The 14801-nt window shown below is 41.8% G+C and overlaps 1 protein-coding gene across 1 annotated transcript in view; it reads left to right on the forward strand.

Annotated features, from left to right (window-relative positions):
• The window catches only part of LOC135238057 (uncharacterized), a 228466-nt gene extending 214092 nt beyond the window's left edge, over positions 1 to 14374 (forward strand). Inside the window, 5 exon segments of the mRNA XM_064305705.1 lie at positions 3270 to 3380; positions 3808 to 3918; positions 4819 to 4888; positions 7706 to 8054; positions 12208 to 14374. Coding sequence (XP_064161775.1) covers positions 3270 to 3380; positions 3808 to 3918; positions 4819 to 4888; positions 7706 to 8054; positions 12208 to 14000 — 2434 coding nt within the window. The 3' untranslated portion in view covers positions 14001 to 14374.
• The last annotated feature ends 427 nt before the right edge of the window (positions 14375 to 14801 follow it).

A 14801-nucleotide genomic window follows, 5' to 3' on the forward strand; every position in this document is an offset into this window, starting at 1 on the left:
TTGAACTCCATTGGAAACCTGCAGTTTAAATTGACAGGACAGTTCTTTAGCAAAGATCAAAAGATATTAAGGATCTGGATGGAGGAAGGGTCTAAGATCCCTCCCAATGTGTTCTCCAGTCTTATAAGACGTTATTCATAAAGACTCTGTGCCATTATCCTTGCAAGGGGAGGGTGAACAAAGCTGAATAAGTGGTGGAGGGGGCAAGAATTGTGACGCTTATTTTCTGGAAATAAATGTATAATCTGAGAAATGTGCAATTTTGACCGATTCCATTAAATTCCATTGAATCGTTAACAAAAGATATTTATCAAGTTGTACAATCAATATAGAGTTTACCACTTACATTTATGTAATACAGTTGCTGTATAGAACATGTTTAGGGCCTATTTAAATTCTTGATTGCTTCCTGTTAACACTGTGGCGTGTTGTATATGCATGTCTCTGTTTATTAGTGTGTCTATATGTGTGTTCAGTGTGTTCTCATTTTGTGTGTTTACAGGTTGGCTAGTTTAGGATAGAACCCACATGTGGTGTAAACTGGTCTGATGTGTTCCAGTCTCCTGAGATAGGGGGTGTTGTTTGTAAAATGAGTCACTCAGGAGAGCCAGACACCAAAGGAGGAACCCTCAGCACTAACAGAAAGAGGTATGAATGCGCAAATCAGATATTAAATGTGATATGAGTTAGAGCTGCAATGAGGTAATGGGTTTAAATTGAAGCTCTGTCTCCATGTGCTGTGAGTTAGAGCTGCAGTAAGAGGATGAGTTTAACTGGAAGCTCTGTCTCCATGTGCTGTGAGTTAGAGCTGCAGTAAGAGGATGAGTTTAACTGGAAGCTCTGTCTCCTTGTACTGTGAGTTAGAGCTGCAGTATGAAAATTAGTTTAACTGGAAACTCTGTCTCCATGTGCTGTGACTTAGAGCTGCAGTAAGAGGATGAGTTTAACTGGAAGCTCTGTCTCTATGTGCTGTGAGTTAGAGCTGCAGTGAGAGGATGAGTTTAACTGGAAGCTCTGTCTCTATATGCTGTGAGTTAGAGCTGCAGTAAGAGAATGAGTTTAACTGGAAGCTCTGTCTCCATGTGCTGTGAGTTAGAGCTGCAGTGAGAGGATGAGTTTAACTGGAAGCTCAGTCTCCATGTGCTGTGAGTTAGAGCTGCAGTAAGAGGATGAGTTTTACTGGAAGCTCTGTCTCCATGTGCTGTGAGCTAGAGCTGCAGTAAGAGGATGAGTTTAACTGGGTGCTCTGTCTCCATGTGCTGTGAGTTAGAGCTGCAGTAAGAGGATGAGTTTAACTGGAAGCTCTGTCTCCATGTGCTGTGAGTTAGAGCTGCAGTAAGAGGATGAGTTTAACTGGAAGCTCTGTCTCCATGATTTGATCACAGGGTCCAGGAGGAAAGAGCAGGGTCACCTGTACCCAGCTGTCTGTCTATGAAGAGTGATCGTTCAATGGATTATCCATATAACTTCAAAGGGGAATTCACAGCTGATTCAAGGTAATAACACAGGTTCATACTGACACTACTGTTTAATTCTACTTCAATCTGGCTGGTATCGTTCACGTGTAGGTGGGGGTATTATGTCACTTTCAGATGTGCAGTGAGTTAGAGCTGCAGTAAGAGGATGAGTTTAACTGGAAGCTCTGTCTCCATGTGCTGTGAGTTAGAGCTGCAGTAAGAGAATGAGTTTTACTGGAAGCTCTGTCTCCATGTGCAGTAGGTTAGAGCTGCAGTAAGAGGATGAGTTTAACTGGAAGCTCAGTCTCCATGTGCTGTGAGGTAGAGCTGCAGTAAGAGGATGAGTTTAACTGGGTGCTCTGTCTCCATGTGCTGTGAGTTATAGCTGCAGTAAGAGGATGAGTTTAACTGGGTGCTCTGTCTCCATGTGCTATGAGTTAGAGCTTCAGTAAGAGGATGAGTTTAACTGGAAGCTCTGTCTCCATGATTTGATCACAGGGTCCAAGAGGAAAGAGCAGGGTCACCTGTACCCAGCTGTCTGTCTATGAAGAGTGATCGTTCAATGGACAATCCATATAACTTCAAAGGGGAATTCACAGCTGATTCAAGGTAATTCCACAGGTTCATACTGACACTACTGTTTAATTCTACTTCAATCTGGCTGGTATCGTTCACGTGTAGGTGGGGGTATTATATCATTTTCAGATGTGCAGTGAGTTAGAGCTGCAGTAAGAGGATGAGTTTAACTGGAAGCTCTGTCTCCATGTGCTGTGAGTTAGAGCTGCAGTAAGAGGATGAGTTTAACTGGAAGCTCTGTCTCCATGTGCTGTAGGTTAGAGCTGCAGTAAGAGGATGAGTTTAACTGGAAGCTCAGTCTCCATGTGCTGTGAGTTAGAGCTGCAGTAAGAGGATGAGTTTAACTGGGTGCTCTGTCTCCATGTGCTGTGAGTTAGAGCTGCAATGAGGTGATGGTTTTAAAATGAAGCTCTGTCTCCATGTGCTGTGAGTTAGAGCTGCAGTAAGAGGATGAGTTTAACTGGAAGCTCTGTCTCCATGATTTGATCACAGGGTCCAGGAGGATAGAGCAGGGTCACCTGTACCCAGCTGTCTGTCTATGAAGAGTGATCGTTCAATGGATAATCCATATAACTTCAAAGGGGAATTCACAGCTGATTCAAGGTAATTCCACAGGTTCATACTGACACTACTGTTTAATTCTACTTCAATCTGGCTGGTATCATTCACGTGTAGGTGGGGGTATTATATCATTTTCAGATGTGCAGTGAGTTAGAGCTGCAGTAAGTGGATGAGTTTAACTGGAAGCTCTGTCTCCATGTGCTGTAGGTTAGAGCTGCAGTAAGAGGATGAGTTTAACTGGAAACTCTGTCTCCATGTGCTGTGAGTTAGAGCTGCAATCAGGTGATGGGTTTAAATTGAAGCTCAGTCTCCATGTGCTGTGAGTTAGAGCTGCAGTAAGAGGATGAGTTTAACTGGAAGCTCTGTCTCCATGTGCTGTGAGTTAGAGCTGCAGTAAGAGAATGAGTTTTACTGGAAGCTCTGTCTCCATGTGCAGTAGGTTAGAGCTGCAGTAAGAGGATGAGTTTAACTGGAAGCTCAGTCTCCATGTGCTGTGAGTTAGAGCTGCAGTAAGAGGATGTGTTTAACTGGAAGCTCTGTCTCCATGTTCGGTGAGTTAGAGCTGCAGTGAGAGAATGAGTTTAACTGGAAGCTCCTTCTCCATGTGCTGTGAGTTAGACCTTCTGTAAGAGAATGAGTTTAACTGGAATTTCTGTCTCCATGTTCTGTTCACAGGGTTCAGGTAGAAAGAGCAGGGTCACCTGTACCCAGCTGTGTGTCTATGAAGAGTGATCATTCAATGGGGAGGATAATCAGCTTCAGAGAAGAGTTTCCAGGTGATTCAAGGTAAATGAACAGGTTCATATTGACACTACTATTTAATTAAACCTAAATCTGACTGGCTAAGTTCTGGTGTAGGTTGGGTGCTCCATGTCATGTTCGGGTATAGGTGGATGTATTGTGCCAAACTCAGGTGTTGATAATATGTTATATCATATTCAGGTGTAGATGGGTGTGTTGTGCCATATTCAGGTGTAGGTGGGTGTATTATGTCATATTGAGGTGTAGGTGGGTGTATTATGTCACATTGATGTGTAGGTGGGTGTATTATGCCACATTCAGGTGTAGGTGGGTGTATTGTGTCACATTCAGACATAGATTATCATATTATATGCAGATGTAGGTGGGGTGTATTATGTCATTTTCAGGTGTAGATTGGCATGTTATTTCACTTTCAGGTGTTGATGGTATGTTATCCATGCTTTGTTCACAGGGCCCAGGTAGAAAGAGCAGGGTCACCTGTACCCAGCTGTTTGTCTGTGAAGAGTGATCATTCAATGGGAAGGATAGTCAGCTTCAGAGAAGAGTATCCAGGTGATTCAAGGTAAATGAACAGGTTCTTATTGACACTACTATTTAATTAAACCTAAATCTGACTGGCTATTTTCTGGTGTAGGTTGGGTGCTCCATGTCATATTCGTGTGTATGTGGGTGTGTCATGTCACATTCAGGTGTAGACAGTATGGTACACTATGTGCAGGTGTACGTGGGTGTATTATGTCACATTCAGGTTTGGTTTATGATGTCATTTTCAGGTGCTGGTGGGTGTGTTTTGTCATCTTCAGGTATTGATAGTGTATAATATCACTTTCAGGTGTAGGTGGATGTTTTCTGCCACATTCAGGTGTAGGTGCGTGTATTATTACACATTCTGGTTTCGATGGATGTTTTATGTCATTTTCAGGTGTAGATGAGCATGTTATGTCACATTCACGTGTAGGTGGGTGAATGCAAATTTTAATGATTGTGGAAACGCGCGAGTATGAGGTTAATGGAGCCGACTGATTGGTCAGCTGCATTTTTTGAGTTCCCTGACAGAACTTGCTTTGCGCATTCTGTGCTCAACGCTCATTCGTTTCTAACACTGGTGTGTGTACAAGAGAGAAACTGCGCAAATGGTTCAGTACACAATGTGTAAAACAGATTCTTCTGGATAGAGCTGCTGTAAGAGGATGATTTTAACTGGAAGTTCTGTTTCCATGTGCTGTGCTTTAGAGCTGCAGTAAGAGGATGAGTTTAACTGGAAGCTCTGTCTCCATGTGCTGTAGGCTAGAGCTGCAGTTAGAGAATGAGTTTAACTGGAAACTGTCTCCATTTGCTGTAGGTCAGAGCTGCAGTAAGAGAATGAGTTTATCTGAAAGCTCAGTCTCCATGTGCTGTAGGTTAGAGCTGCAGTAAGAGAATGAGTTTAACTGGACACTCTGTCTCCATGTTTTGTTCACAGGATCCTGCAGTCACTGGAGTACAGCTCTTTTGAAGAGAAGAGCTCGGATAAATTATCTTCCACAAAAAAGGTATGTGATCTTTTTTTCTAGTTTTTGATGGGTTATGTCTTTTCTTTTTGCAGTAAATTAATTTGAGTATATATAATGCCTATTTAACCTTCCTCCAGTGTTCGGGTCAAATCCGACCAATTTACAACGTTCCTAAATCATAAATATTGTGTTTTTTATCTGATTGTCTCAAGACCTTATATTTTCCTCCACACTAGGCATTTGCACATATAAAATTGCTGATCACCACTTTCATTGAATTTTGAGTGGTTTAGTCAACTTTGTCACACCTGTGGTGTTCCGGGTCTGAAATGACCGCCATAGGAAATTAATGGGTAAGACTGTATTACGTTCATCCAGCAGATGGAAAACATCCCCATACACACACCCACTCACCCACACATCCACAACCACAACCCCCTCACCCCCCACCCATCCATGTTAACCACTAGTTGAAGACATTGTTTCACAGCTTAAAAAGGTGTTAAACAAAATTTGGTGATGATTTATGATTTTTGTGTTAATATAAGAGCAGTTAAAACAGACCGGCCAAATTTGGCCGCAAACACCATAATAAGGGGGGGGGGGGAGCAACGAACACTGGAGGAAGGATAATATAGTGCAAGGGTAATGTTTACAAGTGCCTAACATTGCTCTTAACATTAATAACATATTGCACCTTTTTTATATTATTCATGACCATCCAAAGTGGAATATCATATGAACACAATTAACCAGCTTTTTACTTAAACATTTAAAAAATGTAATCAATTTTAATGATTTTTATTTCTATTTTAATGATCTTAGCGCATTGTAAAGCCCGTGGCACACACATTTAGGTTGTGTCTAAACCCACTTATACTGGTTTAACAGTGGATTATTTGAGCGCAATGTAAGGCACAAAGTTCCAATGGGCTGAACTTACTGCCTAAATTTATAGGTGTGACTTGGGCATAAACAAGTTATAAACCAGTCAGCATATCATCTCCCATTCCCTCTAATAGCCACCTGCACTTGCACCTTGGTGGATTGATAATATAATGGTGGATTTAAAAAGAATTAGAAAAGACAGATTTATCCCCGTCATAAAAGACCTGTTTCTGCGCGAGTCCATTAAAATTCGGAGATCTAAAAAAAACAACCATCATGCACAGTGAATCCCGCAGACCATATTTGAAAATAAATCATAAAAAGGTGATTTAAAATGTCGAAATAAATGCAGTATTCGCTGGGCAATGTTGTGGATTTTTTCAATCAAATAACTCATTCTGTCTGCTTGGCTGGCTATAGATGTCATGGTTCTGGGGTGTAGTGGCCTTGTGCTGCCACTAGAAGGCACCTGGCCTTTGAGAATTCCTTAATGTGTTCCAGGTGTCTGATTTCTCAATTATTTTCACCTGGGGAGGTGCCTTTATAAGCACTGCCAGAACACCCATCTGCGCTTCTGTGTAAAATCCTGTTAACACAAAGCCGGTACGGTAGAGGTATAGGTGCTCTGTGGACGGTTTACTGAACTGTGTTGTGGTTGGTTTTGTGTCCTCTTAAGGCGAGTCAGTCTCTTAGCGCAGTGAGCGCATTCTGACACCTTAAGAGCATTTATACTTTTATTTTGAGCTCGTGTGAGCCGGTGGGTATCGGGACGTTGTCCCGGGTAATGTATTTTGTTTGTGTTTTTCTGAGCTGCGTCTCAGGGTTTTCTTTTCGCTGAGTAAGTTTTGCTACTCAGTTGTCTTTTCATTTGAGACCAGTTTTGGGTTTGGTACCAGAGCTTCGCCTCTGTACCACTGGTCCTTTTCTTTTTCCGCCCTGGTTTTCACGGGTCGCTTTTGGTTTCGCGAGCCAGTTTTACGGCTGGACAAGGGGGTCCTTCGGAGTGGTTTTTTACTCCGTGTTTTTTTGTTGTTGTTTAGGATCCTTTGTGTGAGGGAGTTGCTCTCCCAAGGATCTTATTTGTTTTGTGTTTTACTTTCGGGTGTTCCCCTCCCTTTGTCCTTCGGGACTTTGTGGCTAACGCTTCCGGTAGCGTTAGCTTTTCGTTCCCCTATATTCGTCGCTTCTGGTTCTCCAACACCCCCACACCGTTATAATAGATGAAGCTGCTCTTCTGCCAGCTGATTCCTCCTCGCCTGTGCTGCTGGGGTATCTCGGTTCATTAATATGCATCAGCACATTCAGTTCACCATCATGCCTTCTAAAGTCCTGTAATGTGTCCTTGTTTATGTCTGACATATCCATGACTCTGTCAGCGTTATGCAACAGGCAACACGCCACAAAGAATATTCAGGCCTTCTGAGGGCTGTACTGTAATGTTCCACCTGACTTATGCTAACATCTGGAGTGTATTTTCAGCATTCCAAACGTCCTCTCTATTGGGCTACAGTAAATGTTTGTGTGAGTTTTCGACTGAATGACTATTCACTCACACTATTATATTATCTTCAGCTGTGTCCTTATCGGACAGCCATTGTACCCTAACAGCCACCCCTCCAGGAGGAGGATTACCCTAGAAGACTGCAGGAATGACAGAGCTGGCCAATATAAAGGAGTCATGTCTTTATCCAGGATAATGTACGGATGCATTTGTAACCTTACACGTAGCATCGTAAAAATTCAATGTTATGGTTCATGAATTATGGCCCATTTTATTTGTTGTATTAATTTATTATTGTGATACAGCACACCTCTTCCTATGTTTATTTCACAGTGATACAGCATATCTCTTCATGTGTTTATTTCACAGTGATACAGCACACCTCTTCATGTGTTTATTTCACACTGATACAGCACATGTATTTATTTCACTCTGATACAGCACACCTCTTCATGTGTTTATTTCAGTCTCTTTTGCGCACTCTGATGAAGCTGAAGAGGGATGAGAAGTTGAAACTGTTTCAGAGCCATCTGAGTCAGGATTGCCCAGAATGCTGTCTTGAAGATCAGAGTCTGCCTGAAGATCCTACTTGGCTGGATAAGTTTATGAAGTTTATTAATGAATTGTTCGACAGTCACGAAGTTGATGATTACCCAGAATGCATTGAGAGAGAGCAGGAGGATCTTGAGGCTGTCTGCATAGTTGAGAAGTTGCTGGAGACCTGTGGCAGTGAGGGGTCTCTGAAGATCACACTCCACATCCTGAGGAACATGAAGCAGAAGGATCTCGCTGATTCACTGGAAAGAGATGAGCACAGTAAGAGCTTTCTCTCATTGCTACTGTGTGTCAATTAGAATTTTGAAATGAGTTTAGATAGCAAATCTAACAGTGATCAATGTTCTGATTTACAGCATCTACACTTTCATAATACTGTTTTACATTGACAATATTACATACTGTAAATAAAAGGCCAAAAATAACATTTATTTAAATTTAGAATTTAAATTGATTAACATATTGCCTCAAGCAGTTATTACAGGGACAAGGAAATGGCCAAGATTAAATGTCCCGGAGGGGGGTTTAAAGGCAGAATCTTGTCCTCAAAATCCAGTTACTAAACCACTGTCCCATCAGACATACTGCCCTGAGTTTGTATCCTGGAATCAATCTCAGCAATCAGTATAAAAGTATCACATTATAAGGGCCTCTTGGTGTCTCACGCTGTAAAGAAGCTCGTTCCAAAAGCAAAAGCATGACCCTGCAACGGGGTGTCCTTGTCGGAGGCAGTTGGTTGGGAACTCGGAATCGATAAAGCGCTCATTTTCATCATAATGAATTCGGTCGAAAACGATTATAGCGAGAGTGACAGTGACACTGATGCTGCTGTCAGCAAGAAATTCTATTTCAATGATGGAAGGTATGTGTAAGAGGGAAGTCAAACTGGGACCCAGAAAAGGCTGGCATTTGAACGAGCCGGCATGCTGGGACGCAGCCTGTACTTCAAAGGACCCGAGAGCCTTGTGGTAAAACAATAAGTCACTCGAACTTCCTCTGGAAGGGCAGGCCATTTGGCTCTCTGGAATGTTACCACCTGGTCACAACTAAGATAAGGGGAACTAGTCTCTTTAGCCGCGTTTCCACCAAAATTACCCGGAACTTTCAGTCCCAGGAACTACTTTACCAGGAACTAAAAGGTTCCTTCAGCCAATGGTTGTCTGCGTTTCCACCGGGGTCTAAAGTACCGCGAAGATTAGGCAAATTAGCCCACTGACGTTGTCGTCGGTCCATCTGTCATATGATTTCTTCTGTAACCCCATACTACCACCGAAGTAGCCTACATTATTTTCTAATAACCGGGACAGCCCGGAGGGGTTTATTTCACTTATATACAACGGGTTACCAACAATGACTATATATGGTTACTTTTGTATTTATTGATTTTCATATATCCTCTGAAACACATTCATTAACAGCAGAAAACATGCACACATTGTAAACAATTTGCTGTTTTATTACTTTCTTGTCGTCAATTCCATAGAGGCTAATTGCAAAATGACAAGAATAGAACGAAAACTCGGACTTGCGTGAAAATGTAAATTAGTAGTGGTACAGCCACCGTTTGCTTTCCTTCGAAGTTACTGCTAGCCGAGCAGCGAAGTGTGCCCTCCAGATGCGAACCATGCACCATAAATGAGTCCATAGTCTTCCTGGTCTTTTCGTGGAATTGAAAAATGGCAGTAAAATTGAGTAAAATTACGGCAGTCTGAAAAAGCTAAAGCGAAGATTACTAGAATTAACCTGTTATTTTACGCGGATAAAAAGTGCGGAAGGTGATTTCCAGTTTGCTTGTACTGTATCACCAATGTTAATTATGCAGAACTACCGCATACCTCACATAACTGTATCAAACGTTTTGAGTCAATTACAACGGGCTAACAAAGAAAATCCGGAAGAAAATATTCAGCAACCGAATTAATCCGTTTGAATGTTTTGGTAGCCTATGTAATATGCTGTCCCAGCACGAATGCTTAGCATTTTATAAAACGAATACTAAAGCAAGAAAAGAACAGAAGAGCACACGTTATAATTCCAAGACGTTGACAGGTTATAACCAAAAGTAGGCTACTGCGCCGCAAGTTTGATTTTAAGTTATTATGAAAATAAATTGGTTTGCCGCTGCATATTTTCAAACATGGCGGGTAATGGCGGAAAATAAATACAACACAAATGCTACGAGTACTCGACCAATCAGAAATGTTCAGCGCTGCAAGCTCCACCCAAAAGGTTCCTGTACTTTCGGAAAGTACTACCCCCCGAGCAGGAACGTTTTGGGGGGTAAAACAAAGCCCCCAGAACTAAATTTAGACCCTAGTTCCTGCGGTGGAAACGCACTGAGTTCCTCAAAAGGTTCCTAGTTCCGGGGTATAGTTCCTGCGGTGGAAACGCGGCTTATGTCTGTGGTTGTGGGTGTGTGTGTTTTGGGGTCATAAAGGGTGAAATGACCGGCCACATGGTGGGGCAACTGCGCGGGACAGTACCACAGTGCCCTTATGTGGGCCCCTCTGCTATTACACTTTTTATTTCTTTTCTGGATCTGGATTTTAAACCATCTGTTTATCTTATTTACAAACCCCGGAAAACCTTACAAGCCATGCACATGTTTTCATTGTATTATTGTATTATGCCTTATGTAATAATAACATGGATTGCATGTACAATGGTTAAACAAAAGGGTATTTTCATGACAACTGCACCATAACATTACATCCACTTGACATGTTTGGTATGTACGTATTCAACATAAATCAAACAATTGAATGAAATATGTTTCATACCAAATAGAATTTGAAAAAACATAGTTTTAGAAACTCAGAGAAAAACTAACACAATGGAATGTCCTCTCTCGCAATCATCTCCTTTTCCCCATTTCCTCACCAATTGTTTTAACAACCGCCTCCAAATGGTGGGGGCCGGAATTCAAGATTTATGATTCGGCCAGGTTAATTTATGGTAATGCCGCCTAGACCAAACGCGGGATTTGGCTTAAAAGGAAGGGAGACAAAGCAATCGAGGAAGATCGTAATCGACTTCCCACGCTACACAGACTCTGTGTTGTGTGTGTAGATGCACAAGGAAGATCGTAAGCGACTTCCCACACTGCGCAGACTCTGTGATTTCGTGTGTAGCTAAACAGGCTGGGTAAGAACTCTTTTACTCTGTATTTATGTTTTTAACCCTTATAATTGATTTTGAATTTGAAGATAACAACCTACCTGCCTGTTAAATAAATTCTTCTGATTTTTAACTTGTGTGGTCTTCATGACTCTAATCCATTTCATCTTCTTTTCAGCTGAAATTCCGCTTAAATACTCAGGGGGACAATTATGACTAGGACCTACTGATCAGGGGTCTAGTACAGCAAACGTCTTTAGTGGGGTTTTCAAGTTAGATAGGCGACCACGATCTGCCCGCTAAGGGATTGGTGGTATTGGTTCTGGTGTTTTGGCTTAAGAGAACCCATGGGCGTGGTACGCCGGTTCTCCCCAAATTCGCCTTAAGGAGCCCGATAGATACGCACCGTCCTGGGCTCATAACTATCGATGCACTATCCATGTAAGGCATGGAAGGCATGTATTATGGTGGTCAGCCTCCTACCCTCTGGATTCTTCACCGAACTGAGATTTAACAATAGTGCTAAACCCGGGAGCATATATTGAGGAATGATGGCACAAGATAGAGTCGAGTGTAACCACTCCCAAGTTCCACGTATAGTTAAACCCAAATTTTAAATTATCATGTAATATGGAGTCAGATTAACACGAGAGTAAAACCTAGTAACTGTTACGCTTTCTTGCTGTGGTCATGGATATATTTGTTGTGTTGTTCCGCGCATTTGTGAATATTCTGATGCTCCCATTGGAATATTGACAGTCCGGCGACAGATCGGATATATCTCTGATGACAGCATAGCCCCGTTTGCGAACGGAGAGTAACCAGAATGCTACTGGTCTGTTTCAGGCCAGTTTTAAGCGGGATATGAAGCAACGCCTTCATATCTAACTTGTGGCAACGGAACCAGTGCATTCTTAATTATAATTGTGCCCTGTTCTTACGAACAGAGGAAAAATAACTAGCATCTCGGTTTTGAATCACATCAGCCAAGGGAGAACACGCGATACCTTCCCCTCCAGCTACAAACCCTCATTGGTCTAGCTGTGAGGTGTTTACATATGTAATACTGTGAGAGAGGTGTGTAATGCTGTGTGAGAGGTGTGTAACACACTGTGAGAGAGGTGTGTAATGCTCTGTTAGGTGTGTAGCATACTGTTATAAGCATATAACACTGATATGTGTGAAATATTGTGAAGACAGAATGCATTAATACTTTTATTGGCTGTTTTTTCTTAAAATCTCTTATTGAGTGGGAAATGTTTATCACATTTTAAAAAATATTATTTCCTCTCTTCAGATGAATCCATAAAAAGAGCCCAGCATGCACTGAAAACTCATCTGAAGAAGCAGTTTGAATGCATATTTGAAGGTTTTCCAAAGCAGACAACCCTCCTCAATGAGATCTATACAGAGCTCTACATCACAGAGGGGGGAAGTGGGGAGGTCAATAATGAACACGTATTCAGACCGATTGAGACCGCATCCAAGAGACGAACCACACAGGAGACTGCAATCCTCTGCAATGACATCTTTAAGCCTTATCCTGGACAAGAGAAACCTATCAGAACTGTGCTTACAAAGGGAATTGCTGGCATTGGGAAAACTGTCTCTGTGCAGAAGTTCATTCTGGACTGGGCAGAAGGAAAAGCCAATCAGGACATTGATTTCATCTTCACTCTTCCTTTCCGAGATCTGAATCTGCAGAAGAAAAGAGAATTCAGTCTGATGCAGCTTCTGCAGCACTACTTTCCACAGCTGAAAGAGATCAAAAGTGTTGAAGGTGAAGTCAGCACCTTCAAAGTTGTATTTATCTTTGATGGACTGGATGAGTGTCGACTTCCTCTAAATTTCCAAAGTAATAAGGACTGCTCCGATATAACAGAGTCATCATCAGTGGATGTGCTGCTGACCAACCTCATTAAGGGGAATCTGCTTCCCTCTGCTCTCCTCTGGATCACCTCCCGACCAGCAGCAGCCAATCAGATCCCTCCTGAGTGCGTCCACCGGGTGACAGGGGTACAAGGGTTCAATGACCCGCAGAAAGAGGAGTACTTCAGGAAGAAAATCAGAGATGAGAACCAGGCCAGCAGAATTATCTCACACATTAAGTCATCCAGGAGCCTCTACATTGTGTGTCACATACCAGTCTTCTGCTGGATTTCTGCTACTGTTCTGGAGACAATGTTGGGTAAAACAGAGAGTGGAGATCTGCCCAAAACTCTGACTGAAGTGTACACACACTTTCTACTCATTCAGACTAAGGTGAAGAATCAGAAATATCATGGCACTGATGAGACAGACACAAAAATGTCAGCATCAGATACAGAAATCATCCTGAAACTGGGGCAGCTGGCTTTTCTACAGATGGAAAAGGGCAATCTGATATTCTATGAAGAGGACCTGAGGAAGAGTGACATTGATGTCAGTGAAGCTTCAATGTACTCTGGGGTGTGCACAGAGATCTTTAAAGGGGAGTGTGGGTTGTACCAGGAGAAGGTCTACTGCTTTGTGCATCTGAGCATTCAGGAGTATCTGGCTGCCTTGTTTGTATTTCAATCATGTGTAAATGAGAACAGAAATGTACTCAGAGCAGAAGAATCAAAACCTCACAGTGACGGAGTGCAGCTGTCTGAGTTACACAGGAATGCAGTGGATCAGGCCTTAGAGAGTAAGAATGGACACCTGGACCTTTTCCTCCGATTCCTTCTCGGCCTCTCTCTGGACTCCATTCAGACTCTCTTAGGAGGACTACTGACAGAGACAGGAAGCAGATCAGAGAGCATTAAGAAAACAGTCCAGTACATTAAGGAGAGGATCAGAGAGGAATCTTCAGCAGAGAGGATCATCAATCTGTTCCACTGTCTCAATGAACTGAATGACAACTCTCTAGTGCAGGAAATCCAGAATTCCCTGAGATCAGGAAAACTTTCTGATGAAGAGCTGGAACCAGACCAATGTTCAGCTCTGGCCTTTGTGTTACTGATGTCAGAGGAGATCCTGGATGAGTTTGACTTGAAGACATACAACACATCAGCTGAAGGTCATCAGAGACTGGTACCGGTAGTCAGGAACTGCAGGAAGGCCATGTGAGTATTACGTCATTAATAATGTAGATGATTTACCACATATTTTCCCACTTTTTAATTCTGGTCAGAATAAAGTGCAATAAAATTGCCGGGCAACAGAAAATTTGGTTAAAAAAAGATTTATGAATCAAGATGTTTTAACTCGTGCCCTCATTTAATGTCTTGTATCCAGAACATAAGCAGCATCAAATGCAAAACCTCAGCACTTACCATATATTTTATTTTATTTAGTATTACTATTTACTGATTTGATACTTTTACTAATTATTTGCAAAGATAGCAATTGTGAAATAAATAAGGAGTTTATTGATATCAGAGTGATCTGATGGATCAACCTTTGTCAGAACATACAATTCATGCAGATTAAAATGAAGAGAAGCTATATTAAGTTACAGTATTAAGAAAAGGTGCCCTATTTTGGTGACAGCACAGGCACAAACACACCTGGAATTGCTTGTCATATTTTTCACTTTCACCAGGGTTGTTAGTTTTATGGTCTGCAGTTAATCTGCTTGTGTCAGCATGGGTTTGTTGGTGCACATGTGAATCCATAAACAAAATAAAACAGATACAAGAAATATTTTGTTTAAATTTTTTTTAATATTTTAAGAAAAAATTATTTTAGTCCAATGGGCTATTTAGGGAGTGGAGGGGTTAAAATTTTTAAGTTTCTTAAAGGACAGGGGGGGAACCGGCTTTACAACCCTCAGAAGTGTTTACGGAAACCCAAACGGGACTGTAAAAAAAGGGTTTTAAACACGTTTTGGTTTGGCTAGGGCAATGACTGAGTGGGTTTTGAATTTTT

Source organism: Anguilla rostrata, chromosome 13 (assembly GCF_018555375.3).
Source record: "Anguilla rostrata isolate EN2019 chromosome 13, ASM1855537v3, whole genome shotgun sequence".
Classification (NCBI taxonomy): domain Eukaryota; kingdom Metazoa; phylum Chordata; class Actinopteri; order Anguilliformes; family Anguillidae; genus Anguilla; species Anguilla rostrata.